The following is a 24,517-nucleotide window of genomic DNA, read 5'->3' on the forward strand; positions in this document are numbered from 1 at the left end:
AAAATGTCACACCTTGACATTTTGGTAGCTCTGCTGTTCAAAATTTGATTCGAGGTATTATTTTAAAGTTATTTGAAGAGGAATGTTGAGAGTTCAGCTAAAGATAGCACAAGTCTTTTAACTCTTAGTTTCTTCAGCAATTTGTTCAGTTCCATACATTCTGTTTTATCTTTCCATTAAGACTTATCCAAAACTGTTTTTTTTTTTTGGTTCTGTTTCTCCTTTCTCATGATTCATTCCATTGGTCATAATTCTTCTTCACAACTTGACTAGTGTGTAAATAAGTTCAATGTGAAGTTATACGTAGAAGATACATTGGATTCCATGCCCTCTCGGGGGGGGGGGGGGGAGCGGAGAAAATCTGGAACTCAAAATTATGTAGAACCGAGTGTTGTAAACTAAAACTAAAAAAAAATAAAATAAAATAAAAGACTTATCCAAAAGTGAGAGAGATGCTGAAGTCTCCTGTCAATATTGTATTATTATGTCTTCTTATAGCTCAGATAATATTTCCTTTATGAATTTGGATGCTAAGGCATGTGGAATACATGTTTATTACTAATATTGGCTTGTTGGTTATGGTTTCTTTTAGCATAATCCAGTTTCCTTTTTCATCCCTTTTTAATTTTTGAATGTTTGTTTTCACTTTGATAGCATGATAGCAACTCCTGCTTTTTTTAATTTATCTGATATATAGTCAATTTTTCTTCTATCCCCTGTATTTTGTGAATCTCTTTGCTTTTTAAATGTGTTTCATGTAAGCAACAGATTGTAGGGTTTTTGTTTTCTTACTTGATCTGTTACTTTTTCATTTTATTGGACTGTTTAATTCATTCATATTTAAAGTTATGAGAGCTAGATTTTTATTTTCCTTCATCTGTCTCTAATATTTTTTAAAGTTATGATTTTTTTCCTGCTGCTATAAATGCAGTATTATGTTCCTTCAGTTACTTTATTATGATTTTTTTAAGGTGGTCCTGTTCCCATTGGATCTCTCTGTCACAACCTGATTCCCCTATTCTTGTTTGTTACCACTTTCCCTTTAGGGTTTTGCTCATTAGTTCCTTTTTCTCTCTTGCTTTTAACTGATTATATATAATTATTATCTCCCCTTTTCCCTCTTAAGTTGGCATATTTCTCTCTCTCTCCTCCCCTTCAGCTAATCCTGTTCATTAGCTTTTTAAATTTCACTTTTTTGTGCCCCTTTCCAAAACAGATTTCTCTCACTGTCTTCATTATTCACCCTCTCTATCTACTCTAGACTCTCTTCTTTAATTCATGACCCCTATAATTATCTAGTCTCTCTTTTTTCTCTGTATTCCTCATGCGATCAAAACTTTCAAGATATCCATTCTAGGCTCTTCTGCAACTGCCTTGTAGAGCTTGCCCCATAAATTCCCGTTTTCCATTGTGTCTCACTCCCAGAACAATGCCAATCACTGCAGGTATCAGAGAGGACACTGGCCCTTCCTCCACCAAGTCCCTGATGATGCAGTGCATTACTGATCTATACCCTCGGTTGATTATCTTTCTTTCTCCATTTGCCTCAAAATCTCCTCTCTGGGTCCATGCTCTCCCACTCCTCCACATGCCAGCTGCCCCAAGGAGTTCCAACTGCTTCCCCATTTCCAGGCAGGATGAATATTTTTCAAGCAGCAAATTCCCCAGGCCACACCCAGTCCCAGATTTAGTGTGGACAGCTAGATTGGGTCTAGCCTACTACAGCTCAGAACTCTTGAGCTTAAGTGATTCATTAACTTCAGCCTTCCTGGTAACAGGGATTATAGATATGTACAATCATGCCCAGAGTCTATGCCCTTTGACCTAGCAATGAGATTTCTGGACATATGCCTCCAAGGAAGTCAAAGACAGAAACAAAGATCTAATATATACCAAAGCAAAGAACTAGAAACAAAGTGAATGCTCATTATTTGAAGAATGACTGAAAAAAGTGATGAGATGTGATTTAATAACAATTAAGAGGAAAGAGAAAGGTGGGAAGATTTGTACGAACTGATGAAGAGCAAAACAAGCAACATGGCGAAAACAAGGTAAATGAACAGATCACTAAAATGAAGCTGAGCTTTGAGTAATAGAAAAATCAATGAAGGCCATGAAAGAGAGATATGAAACATACTCTCTTATGGCAGAGAGGTGGGGGAATATGTTGCTAGAAATGGTCTGTTTGGGGCATTTTTACTTAATTGCTTTGCTTTGTCATAAGAGAAAGTTCAATCTAGAGAGAGTGGGTGCTGCAAAATGACTGATTTAAAGACAAAAGGCATTAGTAAAATGTACTATTTTAAAGAGTATGCTGCCTTTTTGTCCCTGTTGCTGCCCCTGGCAGCTTTCCATTCTATCTGGCCTCTGACACTTCACAGCTGTGTCACTGGCAAGTTATTTAACCCATCTGAGCTTCAGTTTCCACATGTGTCAAATGGGTATCATAGGATTAAAGATCTAGAACTGGAAGAGACCAGAGATCTCTAATTCAGTTCCTTTAGTTGTCCTTCCCATGTCCTTGGCCGAGTAGTCTCTGGCTCCCTTCAGTATGCTCCCAAAATGAATGAGCAAAAACAAATGGGTAAGAAGCTCAAGTGTCCCTGTGAACTGGGAGGCACCAACATGGATGGTGGGCAGCCAGGCAGGGGGAAGGATGAGAGATATGGCTTCTTACTTGATAGGAACCATTTTAGAAGAGAAGACAGAAGTTCACTGGAATGATGTGACTAGGAAGAGTCCCTACAGCACAGAAAACTAGTTAGCCTTGGTCTTGCTCCTTGCTGGAGCACCACCCAAGGCAGAATTGGAAATCATTAGAATCACACAGCTCTTCAACGGGGTTGGACGAAATGAGCCTACCCGACTTGGGATGGGGGAATCTCTTGATCCATTGTGGGCCTGCAAATAAAAACATTTAGGTTTTTCTTTGATGCTCCATGAACCTGAGTGCTCCTAAGGGAGAGCTTCCAAACAGTAACGTAGGGGAGTACCAGACAATGAAGTTCTCGGATTCTACTTGGGTGAGCATAAATGAATGAGAAAAGTGTTATCTACCTCTAAGGGGTTGTTACGAAGATAAAATAACATATGCCTAACACTAAGCAGCCGTGGGTGTAAAGGGATGCCTACAACCGTGCTTTTACAAATATCTCATTTGATCCTCACAATAACCCTGTGAGGTGGGTGCTGTTATTATCCCCATTTTACAGTTAAGGAAACTAAGGCAAACAGAGGTTAAATGATTTGCCCAAGGTCACATAGGTTATAAGGCTGGATTTGAACTCTGGTCTTTCTGACTCCAGACCCAGTGCTCTCTCCACTGTGCCACCTAGTTGCCTTTACAAACTATAAATATTATCTCTAATTTATCCTTCATATGATTTGTTTGTACATACTTCCTCTCATGTTGTCTCCCCTGTTAGACTGTGAGCTCCTTGAGAGCAAGGACTGTCTCTTGACTTTCTTTGTACTGCCAGGGCCTGCCACATAGTCTAATGCTTATTGGCTGACCAATCTATGTCAGCTATTATTACTAACTTGCGCTAGGACTGTCAGAAAAACATAATAAAAACTTTACTAGATGGGGCATACAGGGCTTAAACCTGTAGGGTAGAATTAGGTGAAGAAGGAAACACTATTGGCATGGCCATGAATTTCAGTTCCTCAAACACTTTCCTTTTCACTGGTAATATTTTTGGTATCCTTCTCCAGCTGCTGAACCTGGAGTCAAGAGTGCTTCTCCCACCCATCTCAGCCAAATTCTGGGACTCCTGACCTTAAACAATCATGGCTCCATCCAACCATGTTCTACAATTTGGCTTTAGTTCCTAATTTTGCCATTGGCTATGCCTCTTTTCCCTGAGATCCTGAAGTCTATGTTTCTGACCCTATGCTAATCTCAGTCGTAATCCTTTGCTTACTGATTTTACCTCAGGACAATCATAGCTAAACCAAATACTGTGTTTTGTTGACCTAATGGCTTGTAATTAGGACATCAGTTACACTAATAAGCCACTAAGCTAGAAACTGAACGGTTATTTTGCTGATTGTTATTCGAAAACTATGAGTCTCAGAAGACACTGGATAGCTAAGCAAAGATTAGACGTTTTGATCTTTGGCTTGAAGATATAGGACCACCTTCCATCATTCAAGGATACTGGAATGAAGACTTGTGGGCTTAGAAAGGGTTCAAATGATAGAAAAAAAATTTAAAAATGAAAATAAGTTAAAAGTAGTAGATTTACTTTAGACATATTGGCACACTCATTAAAAGATTGCTAGAAGAAGTGGGGGTTTTTTGGGTGGTGTTATTTTTTTTTTCCAACAATGGAATACATTATAACCAAACCCCACCATAAAGAAAGCCTGGCCTCGAATGAAAAACCTGGGCTCAAGTCCTAGCTCTGATACTAACAGGCTAATGTGACCTTAGATAAATCAGTTCCTTCCTTTATAAAACCACGGGGTAAGACTACATGGTCACTGAGGTTCCTTCCAGTTTATGAGTCCATGGACTGTTTTTTCCCAGTATTTAACAAAGACAAATAAATTAATATTCCTGTCAAAGGGTTACAGAAATCTAGCCTCTAAATGGATCTAGGTTCCGAAGCAGTTCCTCTGTATTTGAGATGCTTTTGGAAGATATCCAAGTGAGCTATGTACACCCAAGAGCTTGCCTCATCAGTGAAGTGAAATCCTGGAGTACTTTGAAATCATGCCTTACCTTGGAGCTGCAGTAGCTAAGGGCAAAGTGGCACAGGTGGAAGGAATGCTGCCAGTGCCGAGTGTTGTCAGTGGCTTTATATTCGAGCCAAAGCCTGAAGTGATGGCTGAGGTCGTAGCTGAAACAAAAGGATACAAGGTTAAAGTGGAGAACCAAGAGCCAATGATATCACTTACCATTTCAAAGACAAGGAAGGCTGTGGCTTAGATGGCAATGCTGTTATGAAAGAAATAGAGGGGAGAGGGCCAATGGAGGACCTCCAGAGCCACACAGCATTCCAGTGCAGGCTTACAATACCATTTCTGGTGAGGAGCTGATCTGCCCTGAGTCAAATGATCCCTGGGGTTTCTAACGCTGGCGTTAGTGTTGCGGGCAGAATCTCAGGTCTCGACTGCCCCCATCACACTTCCTACACCTAAAGAAATTCAGTTGGACATCTATTAAACTAGACAATGAATTTGTTAAGAAATATCTATTAGAAATATTCAAAATTAGTTGCCACTTGACCTAGGAGTGTGTTTACACATTCTGACACTGAAATCAATCAACGAACAAAAAATGTATTAAGAGGCCAGGTACTGTGCTAGGGCTACAGATGGTTAAAGTAAGACAGTTACTGCTCTTAGAAAGCTTATATTCTTCTGAGGAGATAACAAAGTACTCACGGATAAGTAAACACAGACTATTTACAAAATAAACAGTTTCAAGAAGTGGAGAAGATAGAGTATTCTAAGCATGGGGGTGGGGGGGAGGGGAAGCTTCTGCAAAGATGTGGAGGTAGGAAATGGAAGGTTGTCTATAAGAAAGCCGGCAAATTATGGTAACCCTTCACTATTCTTCTACCTCCTTATATTCAAGGAGCTGATTTCTAGCCATTCTGCCTGCCTGTTCAGTGACAGTTTTTCTTATGCACAAAAGATTGAATGAAATACAATAGTAAAAAGGCAAAAGTAACCCAAATGAGACTATCAGTAAAAGAGAGAGGGAAGCAATTCCTTTATCAAATGATATCACTTGACATTTTTGTGGGTGTGGATGAATGGGACTTTGGGGTATGTCCTTGATAATATCAAGCTCCTGTCATTCACTCATTCTGTTTCATAGCCCTGCAAAGTCAGGAGGCCTAAAAAACTTCTGCCTGCTAAATCTGCATAGCAAACCCCAGGAACTCAGCCCCTTTCAATTATTTCCAGCCATTAGGCTCCATCTAAAGGCCCCACAAATAGCCCGGTTGACCTCCTTCTCCATTAGTCAACTGCCTGTTCTATTATTCGGCCAGACCCCCAATTTTCCACAAATTTAGCTCTGCTGGCTACTCAATCCCTAGGAGATTCCACTGGTCATCCCCAAGCCAGGAACCAAGAGTCACAGGCTGCTGCTGTTTCAACTTTCTTCTCTGGGAAGGGCAGGGAAAGATAATGTCTACCACAAGGGTAACCATAGTTCCAGGGCTAGAAGGGGGCAGGGGCTGGCAATGGTAATGTGCTCCACCTCAAAAACTGATAACTAAATAAAGAGAACTAAAGCAATGGGGTGGGGGTTGGGGGAGGTGGGACTGGGGACTCAGGAACATAACACTCAGTGCCTGAGGTACAGACATATCCTATACATAACCTAGGCCAATAGATAAGGAGACTTTTATTTCATTGTTTTATCTCATTGTGAAGTATGACAAAAGCAAATAGAAAGTCATTAAACTCTGCTCATCTCAATCCCCTGAGGTCAGTTAGCTCCCACTTGGTTCTGGCCCATCTCTGAATAAGTACTTAAGAAACCAGATGTAGAACAGGACCAACTCAGGGGATAGACTCTCTTATCCACGGTGGGCTTAAAGTACAGCTGCCTCTTCTCAGATACCCTCCAAAATGAAAGACCAACTGTGTCCTTCAGGGCTGGGGGCTCTGTTCCCATGTCTGTCTTTTTATGGCACATTCCCTCTGCTGGTACTCCCCAATCTTGGAATTAGCCTAATAACAACCAGTACTGTGTCTGAGAGTATACTGGGGAAGACTGCATCAAGGTGGGGAGGCCCCAGGAGCAAAGGGCCCACGAAGGTCCCTAAAGGAGGCATCCAAGCAGCCTAGGTCGGCTCCCACGCCACTCGGCATGTGATTGGCCTGTGAATAGCCCCAGTACTTCCAGTGGGGAGAGAGAGACAGAACAAGCAGCCACAAGGTCAGGCTATGAATGCATTCCCCTATCCCTTTCTTCTTTTATATGCTTATTGGTCCAACAAATGGAAGTTCTGCCTCAAGGCTGCAGGGAAAGCTGAAGGGTCTAATTTGACTTGCTGGAGAACTCCAAGAAATAGTAGAACTACATGTGAACCCTATCAGGTCTAAACTCTTCTTTCCATACGGTGTGGGTGAGATACCAAAGTTTAGACAACAAAAGGACCCAGCTTTCATGGAGGGAGAATAAAACTCAAACAGCTATCTCTAAGACATAGTGATTAAGTGTACTAGAGAAGTATAAACCAAAGAGGTGCCTGAGGCTTGAGGGGAATGCTTATTACTGCCTTTGGGCAGAGCTCAGGGAAAAATGGGAAGGAAGTCATCCATGGCATGAGAAATGAACTTTGAGGAACAGTTTAAGGACACAGACCATGGTATACTTTTGCCATATCCTTCAGAATACCTAGCTTAAATACTTGGTACACAGCAGGTTCCATGTAAATACCTGGCTGGTTGAAAAAAAATATATATTGAGAGAGCCAACTGCCCAAAGGAACTGTGACAGAAAGCCAACCTCCCACTCTCATCTCCTAAGGTCCTAGGTAGGGAAGAGCTGGGGTGGAAGGAGGGAACAGCCAGCACCATTTCTATGTTGTAAAAGAAGGAGCCGACAGGCCTTCTATTTTCAGGAAGGAGGAGTCTGACCTCAAAGCAATAATACATATTTGGGAGTCACGAGGTTCCTGAATCGAACCTGTCAGTGCTCAACTTTCAGGAAAAACACTTCATGGGCTCAAAATTAGGCTCTGTTGTGCTTTCTGGCTTCTTCAAACAAGTGTACCACACCAAAGGCAACAAACGTGTAGGAGGCATGATGGAAAATGAGAAAGGCTGTGCTCACCATATCCCCAAATGCCAGACCTGGAGGGCCTCCCTGCAAGTTTGAAATGGAATGGAGTGATGTCTTACAATGTAGCACAGTGGGTAGAAAATCTGAGGGAACTGTTTGCCCTGAGAAGTAACAAGCTCAAAACCAAAAAATGTTTAGTTGTATTCATGGGTGACAAATCCATTATGAGGTACTAAGAGTTTCTAGAGGGGACCCTTGGGTTTATCCTGGACCTTTTCAAGCCAATATCACAGAAGACAACCCAGCACCCACAAAGTCCCTTAGGGCACTGTCAGTTAGTGATTCAGTAGACCATAGGTCCACCCCATCATGGCATTACTCAGAGGCCTTATTTGTTCTATTATTTCCCTGATCTGAGAAGAGGCAGCACGGTGTAGTGGAAAGTACATTGGACTCGCTGATAACCTGGGAGACCTAAGCAAGGTCTCCTAACCTAGACTCCACCATTACTTAGCTGTCTATGACTTTGGGGGAAGCCGTGACCTTTCAGGACCTTAGCTCCCTTTCTAATGGGCCACCACCTGAGGAGGTGGGACTTTATGATTTCTAGGTTCCCTTCTATCTCTAAAGTTTTATGATCTCTGACTTTCCTCTGAAAAATTCAACTCATTCTCTGGAAACAGGAATGATTGATGTAGTCCTTAATCAATCCTGGGAGAATCACCTTCATGATATTCCCAATTCCCATCAGTTTCAGTGCAAAATAAAAGCTTGCCTTTTAAATTCTCAATCATTCGACATATGGTTTCTATGGCACTGATAATGACCTTTGTCTCTTCTTACCTTTCATATGACTCTGACATAGGAGATAATATTTAAATCTCAATGCTGTTTTGGCTGACAAGAAGCAAAGCTGTAAAACTGAAAAGGAAGCGCACCAAGGTACAAGTAGCAAGTCTCAGACATTTTATAGAGTCAACTTTTTTTTTTAAGTCACTCTTAAAATAAATGAATGAATGAATTAAAAAAAGAGTCATTCTTTATTATCCCTAAAGGAGAAAGGCAGTAGGCTACACGACCCAAAACAGCAGAGGACTAAAAACACTCTTTTTTATTTGGCTTTGCAACATGTTTCTGAATTTACACTTAAACAGATAGATGTTCTGATGTCCTCAGATGTTCTGGAACTTCACAATCCAAACAAAAGATGTAAAAACCACACTGTCCAGCTTTCCTTCCTAGGCACCTGCTTCCTGCGCACCACCAATTATTTTCCTGGGTTTGACTTTGTACTGGGAATGCTATGGCCTCTCTGACCCCAGCCAGATATCCCCAGTAACAAAGCAGGGCTCTCTTATGAATGATGTTGAACAGCCCTGGGGTTAAGAAGTATTCAAGGGTTAACACTTCCATGCATCAGAGGTATTAACATCTGTAACATGTGATACGCTAATAAAATAATTAAGAAGAGTAGAAAAATCTGAAAGCAAGTTTTGCTCAGGACAAGTATAGTGCTGATTGTAGTCAAGTCAGAAGGGAAAAATTAATACCACAACAGAGAGGAAAACTGGGAAATGAAAGATGGCAGTCTTAGCTCAGAGATGCATTTCTTGTATCTAGCTATCTCGGTGGTAATCTACTAATGCCCTGCATTGAGAAATACCTGCCCCCTCACACCAATATGGCCCTTTAAGAGACAATCTCACTTGATCCTCAGAACAACCTCGACAATTTTACAGATTTCTCAGAAAGGTTAAGTGGTTTTGCCCAAGGTCAGAGGAGCCAGGACTATAAAAATAAAAAAACTCAGGCCTTCTGACTCCTACTCTGGTGCCATGGTCCCAGCCACCTCTCAAATGCTCTGCAAGCATTTGTCTTGGAGTCTGAAAGCAGGTGCCAGCTCCAATCCAGCCTCTGACATGAACTAGCTTTCCAACCCTGGGTAAATCCTTTCATCGGCTGTAAGATGGAGAGAATACCTGGGCTGTGATGAGGCTCTTTGGAGACAAGGCTCACAGAGCCCCTAGTACGCTCCATGGTGCTGTGAACACTAGCCCTTCAGCTTTGGAGTCTGACTTCTCTCACTGCAATGGCAGCCTCAGAAGCCTCCAATGAGCCCCTCATGCAGCCCCGCATCCCGAACTTACTAGTGGTAGTAGAAGTGGCTGCACTTGTTGAACCAGGAAGCTTTAATCCAAATCCCAACACTCCAAGACCAGGTGCTCCAACTGAAGTGGATGGGGCCCCAACTGTTGGGAACAATTACAGTATAGAAATTGGAACTTATTGAATACAGTATAGAAATTTTGATACAGTATAGAAAATGGAACATATTTAGCTACTAAGGAACATTTGAAAACCCTTTCGTTGATACTTTGATCATCCCAATCAAGGTTTTTTCCAGTATATTATTATTTCATTTTATAAAGAAAGTAAAGCCCAGGGAGGGAAAGTGAATTGCCAGATATCATATACCAAGTCATCAATTAAATGGAATCAGTCCAAGACTTCTAAATTTTAATCTGTGATCTTGACAATATACTATACCTTCACAAAATGTGCCCTACTTGAAAAGGAAGTCTGTGTGAATCAAGAGAATTTTTCTAGATCACAGTTGTGTTCCAAAACTAGAGTCTCTTAGTGCAGCAAAGAGCTAACAGCATTCTACTAGCTAGCAGCCATTTCCAAAAGCTCATCCATGCCTACTTCACTGCAGGGTGGAGGCCAAATGTCTCCATTCTGATTCCAGCACTTCTCAGCACCTCACTACCCAATGATAGGGATTGGGGCTGGGGGCGGGGGAGGCTCAGCACTTTACAGCATTGTAATAGAACCAAGATGGTGCAAGAACGAGGTTTCAGTGAGATGTCACAGAACAATTCCAGCAATGCAGACCCACGGTCAAAAGGAAAATCTGACACCTGTTGCTTGCAGCTCCTTTTCAAAGATGAGAGGGATGGCAAAGTGAAGGGCAAATCAGCCTCCAGAATATAATGAGTCCCTTGAGAAGAGAAGGTCCTGAAACCTTCGCTGACAGTTTGGACTCTAATATTTTAACCAAATACAGAGCAACAAGATCACTCTGGGCCTTAGCACACAATACAGAGCAAGGTTCAATGTGCTCAGAGACTTGTATCTTGTCCCTGCCATTTATTCCTTCACCACGTTCACACAGGCAGTGAGACTTCCTCTTCCTTTCGACACACCTGGGAAAATACCCAGTTATTTTTGCCAGGTCTAAAGAGTTGCTTCAATGTGGTGCACATTGAGACACTGTATATGCTTTAATAATCACTCAGATCCCAAATTCAGAATGAAAGCTCTATCAGTAAGTCTGATGGAGCTGCTAATGAGAACAATAGCAGATGCTGGCCAGACCAAGTATAATGATGAATTCGGGGGCGGAAGGGACCTTCAGTTTTATTAACAAGTTCCCAGTTAAGAGCCCAGATTTAATGGATGAGATTGTCTTTAAAACTGGTGACCTACCTGAGACACTTGGGGCAGAAGAGACTGGAGGGGAAGAACTTGCTATGGAAGCAAACAATGTAGGCACAGTGGTGGTGGGAGCAGAGGTTGCTGCTGCTGGAAAAGAATTGGCATTACATGGATTCAAATAAAAAACAAGTCCAATCACATCCCCTGAAACCTGAAAGCTACAGAGAGTAAAAGGCTCATAGAAGAAAATGATAATACAAAAAGAAGAGATAATCTTTTATACAGCATCTTTCAAAAATCTTACACCCATTATTTTATTCATAGGAAACAAGGTAGAGATTAATCCCATTTTACAGATGAGAACACTGAGGTTAAGAGACATATCAGAACACAAAGCTAATCACTTGTTGATAAAAGGCCTAGAAAGCAGAGGAGGATCACATCTCAGGCCTGACTCTTATCCACATTTTCCCATCAACTTTCTCTAGAGGATCTACCCAAAATGTGAGAGGCTCTCCTCTCTTCTCATTCTTTTTAATATCTCAGCAGAGCAACAGACCACTTGCACCATAAATCCTGTCTCATTCTTGCTCTACATGACTAGCCTGTTGCAGTCATACAGATTCAAGAATGTCTCTTACAACAAAAGTATCAAATTTGCAGCCCACAAAAACTCCCAAGTGCAAGGTGACTCAGATCAAAATGTCAGTGGGAAATGTTTAACAACATAAATAATACAACACAACATAAACGATGTTCATTTGTGGTTTTCTAAGTCAATGTGAGGCTGGCAGGAATCCACTTCTATTTGAGTTTGAGGCCACCGTCTTACAACACACATCACACAGAGGACGTGATCTACTTATGCCCATCAAGTATCTTTCCATTGGACTACCTGTAATCCTGATTTTCCCATGCTGATGATTTAACAAGGAGACCACAGATTTATAGTCCAAGTGTCACTGGAAGAATTGGGGTGGGGCTGGGGTGTTGAGGGGAGAGGGGAAGAGCAGTTAAAGTGATAGATGTTTGTGGCATAAAGCAGTTTGGGTTCATTGAAAGTAAGGTATAATTTTTCAAATGCAATCCAGCCAGATCTTTTCTCAATTCGACTCTGGGCCCAACTCATGTCTATCTCTAGTTTCTATCCAACATAAATACTGGTGGGCCCAACTCAATGCTCTGTTTATCCAGCTATACAAAGTAATCCAGCTATACAAGTAATATGAGTTCATCATCTTTGTTTTTCTCGTACACAATAATTAGAGGAATCTCTCTGACAATACCGTAGCTTTCACAAAAGAAGCTATGTTTTTAGGCTCAAAGTAATTAGTAGTAGAGAAGCCTAGAGAACCTCTCCCGTCAACAGGTCAATCACAATCTGACTACAACACGTGAGATTTTATTCTATATATTGCTAATTTTTAAAAATTTAACTTAATAGAAGAAAATGCAGTTGTACAGACATGAAGGTCTAAGCAAAACCACGGAGGTAGGAGATAAGCTTTGTAAAGACACAGGGGACAGCTCTTCCTTTGAGATGGGAAGAAAGGATAGTTGGAGGTTCAGAAGCTTAGAGGCATGGAAGGATGCTGAGCAAGTCCATGTGGGAAGGCCAGATTATCTGCTGGAAAAAAACGATATAGAGGTGGGATCGAGGGCTTGGGAAAAAGGTCAGAACAGTCTTCATGGAGAAGAGAATAAGGAGAAGATAAGACTGGCTTGAAAGGAATGCTAAGGAGCAGTAAAAGGCCCAGCTGAGGTTAAACAGAATAGATTTGGGGCAGACTGAATCAGCATGGTTTCATACCTTTCTCTAACCATGACCAGCGGCCCGAAGTGGGAGCAGAGAGAGATAAAGCCTGGTGTTACCTCAGGTTATCAAGGAATATCAAAGAAGTGAAAAATCAAGATGGGAAAGATCTTGGGGTTGTAGCAGAGACATCACAGAAATTGCAGGCTGTGAGGTTCAGGCTAAATGGGAAGTTAGGAGAGGGCCAGAAAGGAGCAAAGAAACAGAGAAGAATAGGAGCTTCAGGAACCGAAGATTATAACGAGGGCAAGGAACAGGTGAAGCAGGAGGGAGGGAAGGGGTCAGGTGGAAGCAGAGGAAGTTGTGGTCAGAAGGGAATGTCAATGTTCAAGACCTTGAGTTCCAAATGATGAAAAGGTTGAAGGGGTGGACATTTTGGTGACTGGCTGAAGTGGAGGCAAAGCTCATTCAAGGCTGACAAATTGTGAGTCCAGGGTGTTGGAAAGGTCTTTAACTCCGAATTCATTACCATCTGGGATATCCTGTCACCTCAAATTAAACTCTTCATCTTTCCCTCTCAACAGCTCCCCCAACCTCTCCCTCTGTCACCATTTGCCCGTATCTTGTGGGCCAAAACCTTGGAGTTGTCTAGTTCTTCCCTCTCCTTCTTCTACGGCCAATCATTTCCACCAATTCTAGTTAGACAATTCCCACCAATTCTTCCTTTGAAATGTCTCACAATCCTTCTTCTCTTTCCATGCTCGCCCTAGGCCAGACCTAACACCTCATATTGGAGAATGTGATTCCTGCCAAAGCCAGAACTGGCTTCCTTGACTCTAATCTGCTTATCTACTCCAGCATTCAGCCAGTTGCCAGGCCAATCATTTCTAAACACCACTCTCCTCGTGTTCACGAACATATGACGACGACTCAGCCTATGAAGCTAAGTACAAATGCCTGAGCCTGGACAGTAAGGACCATCATAACCTTTAAAGGCTTCATAAATGCTGCCTCAAACTGAACAAGGCCCCACTCTACCTAAGCAACAAGCTGTAGCAAGAGATCACCTACCTTGTCCTCAATGTTCAAACTGTAATCAAATCAAATCGGCTGGATAAAGTAAATCTCAGGGCACTCATGCAGCTCTGACTGCTAAGTCAATGTGAATGATCTTTGAAAAACTGCCAAAACAGAGCATTAGATATGGGCAAAAGCTGTACTGATGGTGAAAAAAGGGTAAACTATCAGCTTGTAAGTTTCACTTGATTCCTAGCAAAATTCTAGAGAGCATTATTCCAAGGAATGGCTTCTGAGAACTCTGAAATGGAAGCAGTGATCCTTAAGAGGCAGCATGGGCTCATTAAGACCAGCTTGCACCAGACTAACTTCATTTTCTTTTTTTTTTTTTTTTGGCAGGTCTAACTTTTTGGATTAGCTCTCATTTCCTTTTTTAATTAAAATGGTAGATTAGAAGAAAGCCATCTACATAGAACACTTGGATTTCAGCAAGGCATTTACAAAGTCTCTCATAATATCCTTGTGGACAAGATGGAAAGACATGGGTTAGAATGGATTTGGACCTGGTTGACTGGACCTAGAGTCAATGGAGTGATATTAATCCCGATGAAGGTCTGTAATAGAGCTGTCTTACTGAAAATTTTTATCGGTCTTGGATAAAAACATTGATGGCATGCCTGTCACATTTGTGGATACATGAAGTTGGGATGTCAGAATGTCAGCAAGCTTGGAACAGCCCAAATTGATTGAGATGAAACTTAACAAGGATAAAAATAAAATCTTATATCAGTTAAAAAAAAACCCCAACACTCTCTCCTGCCCCTCTCCCCAAATCCCAACTACTCAATGATAGGACAACAAACATGGAGGGGGACCCCAAATAAAAACTCTGGGCTTTCATTTGTCCATCTATATCTGTGATTAAATTGGGTGCAGGAAAACATCTGATATGGGCTCATCAAATGCAGCCTGGCAACTTGTCAGTAACTAAATGGGGGAGGTAAGGATACCACTGTTCTTGGTTCAGGGCGAGGCGGGGGGCGGGCGCCTGTGTGTGTCTCATTTTAGAAAAGCCCCAAATTGGAAGGTGTCCAGGAAAAGTACTTAAAACTATGCCATACGATGAATGCTTGAGGGAACTAGGGCTGTCTAGACCGCAAAAGAGAAGATTTATGAGGACATGATAGCTGTCTTCAAATACTTGAAAAACTATCCCATAGAAGAGGAAAGGGAAGAATTCAGCTCCTAACATCAGAGCCGTCCAAAGCGTAAAGGGCTGCCTCGGAAGGAAGTGAATTTCCACTCAGTGCCAATGGACAGCCAGGTGGCTCAATGGATGGAGGGCTGAGCCTGGAGTCAGGGAGCCCTGAGCTCAAATCTGGTCTCTGACATTCACTAGCTGCGTCATCCGGGGCAAGCTACTTACCGGTCTGTCTTCACTTTCCTCATCAGTCAAACGGAAGTAATAATAGCATCTATCTCACAGGGTTGTTGTGAGGACTCAACGAGATATTTGTAAAGTGCTTAATACAGTGTCTGACACAAGGTAGACACTTAATAAATGCTATTTTATTGGAGGCAATCAGGGTTAAGTGCCTGGAGTCATCCAGCTAGTTAGTAAGTGAGGCTGGATTTGAACTCCCCAAATATAGTTTGAAATAATTAAACTTCTATCTAGAGTTGCCCATTCCCTGGTGCAAAACAACATGGTTGCACATGACCTAATTTTCTCAGGTCCTAAATACACTAGTAATGCCGCTGGGAAGGAAGAGAAAGCACTAGTAAATGGCCTCTGGATACCTGGAGCTTCTCAGCACCATTTTCCATACCTCCAAACTCTCACTGATTCTAGGACCTTCTATCAGACTGCAGGCAAGTGAGCATGCAAGCATTCCCAGTCATCTACCTGAGAATTTGGGGCCAAAAGACAAGGCAGGTCCCTGACTGAAGGTTGAGGCCAGTGATGTAGTGGGTACAGCAGGAGAGCCTGTGGAGCCCAATAATCCAAATCCTAAACCTGGAGAGAAATAAAGGAACAGATAGAAAAGATCAATTAGTGACAGATAGCAAGCAGGTACCTGTGTATCTGAAAGAAAAATGATCAGCATCGCTTTCTGAGCACTGCCAGGTGTAGAGCTGCTTGGCAGTTGTTTCCATCCGCCATTGCCTACAGCTTAGCTATCCCTAAACTGCTGCTTTTATACAAGGACGTGTTAGTATAAAGACAGTCCATCGGCAGCAATTCCTAAAGCACACACGGAGGAAATGGTGTTGAATATTGCACCAATCATGCTATTGGCAAAACAGATTTGTTCAGTCCAACAAAACACAATCACATCGTAGTGCCAAAGGCTGTCGTATTTAGCTGACGTATTGTGCTTACACTTATGATCTTAATCACTTGGCCTCAGAACTGGCATATTTTCAGTTGCCTAAACTGTACCCACAGCTGGCTGGACTTTTAAACACATCAGTACGGTCACTTACTTTGAACTGAAAGTAGCCTTACTTCTTCAGAGTCAAGGGTTTCAGAGACAAAGAGTTTTGTTTTCCTAGAAACAGGACCTTTCCCTGGTGAGTGAAACCAGTATGAAAACAATTTCCCCACTCAATACTAAATAAATGATATAATTATAGTCAAGCAAAGTCGAGTTAATGGTCTATAACTTTATTCCTTTAGTTTCTGGCAAGAATCAAGAAAATAGGCCTCATTTCATTAGGCTTAAATGGATTTTTTGGTAGAGACAAACATTCTGACATCCAATCTCCCCCCCCACCCCCGCCCCATTCTAAACATATTATAAATGGCTCATTCTTTACATTGCTTGTGATACCTTATCTCATTAGCTCTCATTTTTTCAGTTTATTAAAACCCATTATAAAATCAAGTCATTATAAACATTCATTAAGAGGCTCCCCCAGCAGTTTTCCACCAATCTATAACATCTACCTAAAACAAAAGATGGCTCATTTGGGATCTTATCATTAGAACTCTTTATTAAAACATCTATAATACAATTGTCTATTTTCCTAATGACAGACAACTCTAGGGTCATACTACAAGCACCCTTCGTTCACTGAAAATAATGAGAGAAAAAGAAAGATAATGGATCATGCTCAGTATGATAGTTTTAGCGTTATGTGTATCTTATTACAATTAACTGAAAATTGGTAACCCAAGTATAACATATACTAGCTACATACTATATGTAAACTATTAAGCAGAATGTTTTACACAAAACATCCCATTCCCTAACCATGCCAGGCATCAAAGGTTAGTATGAGTATTTTTAATTTGTTCTAAAATTCTACAGTACTTACTACTGTGGTATGGCATTTTTGGTCTCTCTTAGCTTCATTTCTGAAATTATGTTTTAAAAAGTAGCAAAGAACATATCCATGGTGAACAGGAATATAAGCACACAGGTGTCAAAAGTACTAATGAAACAGACCAGTATACCAAGTGATCCTGGAATTCTCTCTCAACTTATTTAATCACCAGTTTTACTAATAAGTTTCAGAAATCTCCACGATGAAGCCCCCCCTCCCCCCCCAATAAGCTAAGTCACTGTGAAAATCAATCTAAGACTCTCACAAGGAACCTTGGATAGGCGGCTTCTCCGGGAGAGAGTGAGCAGTAGAAAGCTTACCTGTAGGCTGTCCTCCAAGGCTGAAGGCAGTATATGGTTGTGTGGAAGTTGCTGCAGTGGAAGCTGGAGTGGCAGCAGCAAAGGTTAACCCTGTAAATGCTGTTGGTTGACTTGCATTCCCCATTGAGCCGAGGTTAAAACCAGTGGTCCCCATCTGGGAGGCATTTCCACTGGGGAAGGAGAATCCTATAGATGATGTAGGTTGGGCGGCGGTAGTAGAAGAGCCAAAAATAAAGCCAGTAGGTGTTGAGGCCTGGCTTGACACATTGCTTGCTATGGAATTAGTAAGTGTGCTGCTGCCAAGCCCAAAGCCCCCTGTGATACCTGAAGAGAATGGGGTGCCACTGCTGCCCAAATTTAACTTTGGTGTACTTAACCTAAACGGAGAAAGGAAATGCGTCAGAACTATGACTAACAAAGCAACACAGAAGCGCTGTCAGTTACTAAAGGGCAGTTCTTAGAGCCTATACCAAATTAAGTTATAACTAGGAACAATTGTACTAGATTAATTTTCAGCTTAATACACAGAAACAGAGCCAGATCTTAGTATATTTTAAGTAATGGGCTAGCTGCTCATTGACAGGTATGCAAGATCCTGGCCTGCTCCGAATAAAGGAGAAAGATCACTCGAAACTAGGATTCAGGGGAGGAGTGATTCCTAGGATTTTCTTTAGGGTGGGTAGAAATGCTATGTCTTCTCAGAGACTATTTTCATAAGATAAGTTGGTATTTTAGAGAGTGAGTGGCAATGCCAAATGACAGGCATCCTATTAATTTTTCTTGGGTACAGACCCAAAAAAATCTTAATGCATTTCATAAACCTAGATAATAAATGTTCTGCTGCTCAACTTGCCTTCCCAAAGAAGTGCTATCCTGGCATTCTTTAACCACAAACTATTAGATAATTGAAATGAAAGGGAAAGAAAAATTCCGGAAGGTAACTGCTCAGTTACCTCACAGGTGCCATTGAAAGGAAGCAGCAAATGGTTCTCTCAGTCACTAAAGGGAGTGGTTGGGTCAGACTGGATTGACAAAGAAACTCATTTTAAAAGGGGGAGGGGGGGAGATGCTTTTAATACTGAGTTTTTGGTTATTACATTGATAAAGATCACTCTAGAGAGCCACAATAAGGACACATGCCAAACTCTCAGAGCCCTCCTCCTATCCTTCAGTGGGTCACAAAGAATTCTGGCTGCAGATCAGCCTTCCATTTGCTTCGATCCAGAGACAGGTTTAATTTAAGAGAGTACTTAGGGACTGAGTGGTACAATTCCAAATAGTAGTTTTATAAATGCCTTCCTATAAAATTGATTGACCCTTTATCCCTGCTCCAAACTAAAAGCTTGTCCTTGAGAGGTGATTATATCCACAGCTGTTTAGAGAGCCAGAAACTGTATAGCTCTTACCCTAAGGAAAACCCCGGAGTAGCGGAAACTGGAGTTGGTGTGGGCTGTGATCCAAAGCTGAAGCCTGGAGTCTGTGTAGTTGAGGCAGGGGTGGTCAGGGAGAACAAACTAGTAGCAGGCGTGCTTGCGGTAGGCTGGGAGGGAGTCCCAAAATTAAACCCTCCTCCAGAGCCAGGTGTGGAGAAAGAAAAGCCTGGTCCTGCTGTGGTGGTAGTTGTCTTTGCAAAGGTGAAACCACCTCCGGTGGCAGGAGATCCTCCAAAATTAAATTGACTCATGATTCCAAACCCTGGTTTGGGGGGGGGGAGGGGGGGAGGGGAAATCAGGTCATTTTAGAAATCTAAATGGGATGAAGGAAAAAAAAAAAAACCTACCATACTATAGCAACTGGAATTCTCAGTACCAAAAAAAAAATATCTTTCGTCAAAAAAAAAAAACATTCCCACCTAATTCCTATATTCCTAACCTTCTTGAGAACAACTTGAAATACGTGATGCACTGACAGGAAGATCCTTAAATAACTCACTTGAGAAACAATGGAAAGCCAGTGAGTCAGATAAGATTTGTCAGTAGTAGTACATGCAAGTTTACATGATGCTTCATTAACAGATACTGGAAAATAATGAAAATTTCATTGGGCACCAAATGATTTTTAAGTGGGCCTCTAAATGAAAATGTGGCACTAACAACACTAGCTATGTCTACAACTGAAATCATTTGTCAGTTTTTAACAACAGCCACTAAGATCTTAGTTTACAACAATGCCAAAGTTTCTCCTGCCAATATAATCCTGCTGTCTAGGACAGTATACCTGGGACAAAGTATAAGGGCAGTTCTCTGAGCCTAATTCCAATAGCCCAGGATTTTGAGTTCATAGAAATCTTAAAATAGGAAGAGGCCTCAGAAGTCATGGAGTAAAGGCCATAAGCATTTATTAAGTGCCTACTATGTCCAGGCACTATACAAAGAAAGGCAAAAAACAGTCTGTGATCTCAAAGGAGCTCACAGGCTAACGGAGAAGACGACATGCAAAACAGCTATGTATAAACAAGCTATAAATGGGATAAATTGGAAATAATTAAGAGGAAGAAGGCACTAGAAGTAAAAAGAGTTGGGAAAGACTTCCTGTAGGAGATAGAATTTTAATTGGGACCCAAAGAAATACAGAAAGTGAAAACGAGGGAGAGCATTCCAGGCAAGGGGAGTAGGCATAGAAAAGGCCCAGACCCAAAGGATGGAATGTCTTGTTCAGAGAACAGAAGGGAGGCCAGCATCACAGAGTCCAAGAGTAAAATGTAAAAAGACTGGAAAGGCCGAGGCAGAAGAGGTTATGAAGGGCTTTGAATGACAAATGGAGGATTTTGTATTTGATGCCAACAGTTTTTACTGAGTTAAGTGGGTGACATGGTCAGATCTGCATTTGGAAAAATCACTTTGGTGGCCGAATGGAGGGTGATTTGACTTGAGGCAAGCTGACCACCCAGCAGGCTACTGCAATAGTCCGGGTAAAGGTGATGAGAGCTTGCCCTAGGGAGGTGATATTGTCAGAGGAGAGACCAGATGTATTGGAGAAATATTGCAGAAGTGAAACCAACAAATTGGATGTGGGGGAGTGAGAGAGGACACCTAGGTTGGGAGCCCAGGTGACCAGGAAGACAGTGACAGTACTGAGGAAGCGGGGGGGGGGGGGGGGGGGAGGGCAGTTTAGGGGCGAAGATAATGAGTTCAGTTTTGGACATGTTTGCTTTAAGATGCCTACTGGACATCTAGTTGGAGAAGTCTGAAAGGCAGTTGGAGATGGGAGAGCAGAGGTCAGCAGAGACGTTAGGGCAGGATAGCTAGATTTGAGAATCATCAGCACAGAGATGGTAATTAAATCCATGGGAGCTGTTGAGATAGTGAAATAGTATGGAAAGAGAAGAGAAGAGGGTCCAGGAGAAAGTGGTATCCAGAAAACCTAGAGAGAGGACAGTATCAAGGAGAAGAGGCTGATTAACAGTGTCAAAGACTGAAGAGAGGTTAAGAAGAATGAGGATTGAGAAAAGGCCATGGATATGGCAATTAGGAAATCATTGGTGAAAGCTAGGTTGTAGGGAGTTAAGAGAGTGACAGGAGAGGAACTAGCGGTACCTGTCATAGACAGCCTTCTCAAGAAATTTAGCCACAAAAAGCAGAAGAGATATAGGACAATAGTGAAGACAGAAGGATCAAATGACTTTTTTTTTTCAGGATGGGGGGCACAGGCCTTTTTGGAGGCAATAAAGGAACCAGCAGAGAGGGACACTGAAGATAAGTAAAAGAGTGAGGATGACAGAGGAGACTCTTAGAAGAGACAGGATAGAATGGGATCACCTTAGCAGGTAGAGGAGGAAGGTCACCTCTTCGTGTTAGACAGGGGTGAAGGAAGAGAGAGTGGCAGAAGGAATCTGAGTGATAGGAGACGAGGAAGAGGAAAGAGAAGGGAACTCATGGCAAATAGCTTCAATTTGATCTGTAAAATAGGAGGCAAGATTCTCAGGTGAGAGAGTACAGGGAGGGGGACCCACGGAAACTGCCGTGGAGAGTGGAAAAGTAAGTGGATAAGGGAGGTAGAGTAGGATTGTCTAGTAGCAGTGAGGGCCCAGTTGAGGTTCTGTACCATAAATTGGTAGGGGACCCAGTCAAAGAATGGTTGTGATTGTTCCCTACCTTCATTCAGCAGCATATGTGTAGGAACAAAGGCAGCAGACGGTGGGAGCCATCCAAGGCTGAGGCTTGGCAGAGCACAAGAGAACAGTGTAGTGTTGAACTGATTCACCAAGTGATCAAGATGGGGTAAAGAGGAGAGAGCAGCTAGTGTGGAGGAGATGACCTTGGAGGGTCACAGTGTGGATAAAGAATAGGGTTTGGCATAAGCAAGCTGAAGGAGAAGAGGAAAGTCAAGAAGGGAATTTCGGAGTTCATGAACATGTTAATGGTGCATTTATGGGTGATGGCAAGATCAAAGGTATAATTAACTATTTTTATGTGTGGCTAAGGTAGGGTAGAGGAGTAGGTCATGGGAAGTGAGTAGGTTGAAACTGGCTGGTATGGGTGTTTGAGGGAGTGTCAATATGGATGTTGAAATCCCCTATTATGAGGGCAGGAGTTAAGGAAGAGAAAGATTGTGAGCCAGGTACTGAACTCATTGAGGAAGGAAGGGGAGTGATCTGGAGGTCTGTAGACAACCACTACCAGAATTTTGATTGTGTGGACAATGTGGATTGTATGGACTTCAAAGGAGAGGTTACTGAATGACTGTGGTAAGGAGAGAACCTGGAAGTGGCAATGGAGAGCAAGGAGTATTTCCACTTAAGAACAAATATTGTACTTAAAACCAAGGTTTGGGATGTGAATACTTTAGTGCTGTGGATGTACATATGGTATGTGACTGTAAAGAAATGAGACTGGGATTTTGTTTAAGGATTTTTGGTTTTGGTTTTACATTTAAACCCTCTAGAACTTAGATGCTCAATTGAATGCTTTTTTTCAAAGTAATCCCAGTGAGAGGCTCCCACCAGACTTCACAAGGCCAGAAATGTAGTGGGGAGTGCTGGAAGACCTGGAATCCTTATCTGTAAAAAGCAGATAAGAAGAGCACCCATATCCCAGGGTTGTTCTAAGGATCAAATCGATAATATCTGTAAGCAAACTGCTTTGCAAACCTTCAGGTGCTATATAAACGTTGGCTATTATTATTAACTCCTTATAGAGGTGGTCCCAAAAGTCTTCATACAGTTTTTAAGGTATTAAAGCTGAACAACCCTGGGATAGATGTGCTCTTGTTACTTAAGCTTCATTAAAGCTTAAAACTGCACTAAAATGTTTGGGACATCTAGCACTTATGTGAAGTATTTTAAGTACATATATAGTTCTTGAAAAAGGTAATTTCCAGTGTTGATTCCTCATCTGTTTCCTTCAATTATGTGAATGTCTGCCCTAAATATAGTATGAAAATATTTTAATCCAGGCAGCTTCTTGTTTCAAAGCTTTTGGGGACACTAAATTAGTCCGCACCACCAGCCTAAAAACACCAAATGCACCATCCACGAAGATGAACCTTTCCTCTACTTGTCTTAGGATTTCATTTTCTTAGTCTTTTGATTTTTAGCCTCATTCCTTGCTGAAAAGAAGTGCACGCAGCCTGGCACAGGATGGTTAGAGTGTGCCTTGAAGCCAGACCTCATCTTGGCTGCACCCTGGCTATGGCACTCTGGGTAAGTCACTCCACTAAAACTAGAAAATGCAGATTAGCATTCGAAGGTGGGCTTTTCTAACAGGAGCTCCCTAAACCAGAAGGGTCAAACTCTAGGATACTCAAGAGTGCCCAAACCCAATTAAGATACAATTGGGAAACATGTAACAAAGTAAATAAAAATATAATACAACATAGATAATGTTAATTTGTGGATTTCTAAGTCAATATGTGATGAAAGAGATCTGTTTCTACTTGAGTTTGACATCACTTCCCTACAACAAATTACATCTGGAGTCCAAACCAAATCCAAGCCAAATTTTATCATGGTGTGGGAGAAGAGACAGTTTTCACCTTTCACAGTCAAAAACCAAAAAGAATGAAAAAAAAAAATGCATACTGCCCAGTCTAAATAAGACACACAACAGTAAACAAGACAATTGAATAAGCATTTGTTAAGAACAGATTATGGGCAAATCCCACAGTGCTATACACTTGGAGCCAGGAAGATAGGAAGGAAGCAATAGGTCCTTGCTCTAAAGGAGCTAAACACAAAGTAAACAGAGACCAAGTCAAATCAAAGAGTTCTAAGAAAAAGAGACCACTAAGGGGGTGGGGGGCTAGGAGGAAGGGACTCAGGATTACCAGAGCTGGGCTTTGAGGGCTGCTGGGGGTTCTAAGAGATGGAGATGAGGGAGGAAGAAATGCATTCCAGACTTAAGGGGTAGCTTGGACAAAAACAAAGAGATGGGAAACGGGATGTGGTGTATTAGGAAAAGCCAAGAGGTCACTTTGGAGAGTATACGAAGGGAGATAATATGAAACAAGACTGGAAAGGTTGCTGGGAGCACCCTTCTGTGGAGGGCTCTGAAAGTCAAGCTCAGGCTTTTGTTTCTACTCTAAAGGGAATAGGGAGCCAGAGATTTCTAAGTAGGAGACTAACATGGTTAGGTCTGTGGCTTATAAACATCAATTTGGCAGCACCTAGAACGTGGGCTGGAGAATAAGAGAAGGGAAGCAGGAAGACCATTTAGGAGGTAATTAGAAAGTGTTTTAGAAGGACAATAGTCTAAGTAAGAGGTAATAAGGGCCTGAAGGGCATAGGCTGTGTAAGTGGAGGCAATGTTGTGGGGACAGAATTGGTAAGACTTGGCAAACTACCACGGAAGGTAATGAATGAAGCCTTTTTTCTGTGCCAGGCTGCATGTTAGGTGCTAGGGCTACAAAGACTAAAGTGGTGCCAACAATCTATTGGCACTTGAAATGAGGGAGGTGAGAGGTGATCATTTC

General features: G+C 41.9%; 1 protein-coding gene across 6 annotated transcripts in view; it reads right to left on the reverse strand.

Moving 5' to 3' along the window:
- NUP62 (nucleoporin 62) overlaps positions 1-24,517 on the reverse strand; it is a 59,871-nt gene that overhangs the window by 26,169 nt on the left and 9,185 nt on the right. For 2 of the 6 annotated variants that reach the window (XM_036740482.1, XM_036740480.1), the window contains exons 2-8: positions 19,015-19,303; positions 17,609-17,985; positions 15,865-15,975; positions 11,240-11,335; positions 9,898-9,999; positions 4,727-4,844; positions 2,863-2,901 (exon numbers count right to left, since the gene is read on the reverse strand). In XM_036740482.1, coding sequence (XP_036596377.1) covers positions 2,863-2,901; positions 4,727-4,844; positions 9,898-9,999; positions 11,240-11,335; positions 15,865-15,975; positions 17,609-17,985; positions 19,015-19,292 — 1,121 coding nt within the window. In that variant the 5' untranslated portion in view covers positions 19,293-19,303. The remainder of the gene's footprint in view (positions 1-2,862; positions 2,902-4,726; positions 4,845-9,897; positions 10,000-11,239; positions 11,336-15,864; positions 15,976-17,608; positions 17,986-19,014; positions 19,304-24,517) is intronic. The other 4 variants (XM_036740484.1, XM_036740483.1, XM_036740481.1 and 1 more) reach the window with 4 other exon arrangements.

This window comes from Trichosurus vulpecula, assembly GCF_011100635.1.
Source record: "Trichosurus vulpecula isolate mTriVul1 chromosome X unlocalized genomic scaffold, mTriVul1.pri SUPER_X_unloc_1, whole genome shotgun sequence".
NCBI lineage: Eukaryota > Metazoa > Chordata > Mammalia > Diprotodontia > Phalangeridae > Trichosurus > Trichosurus vulpecula.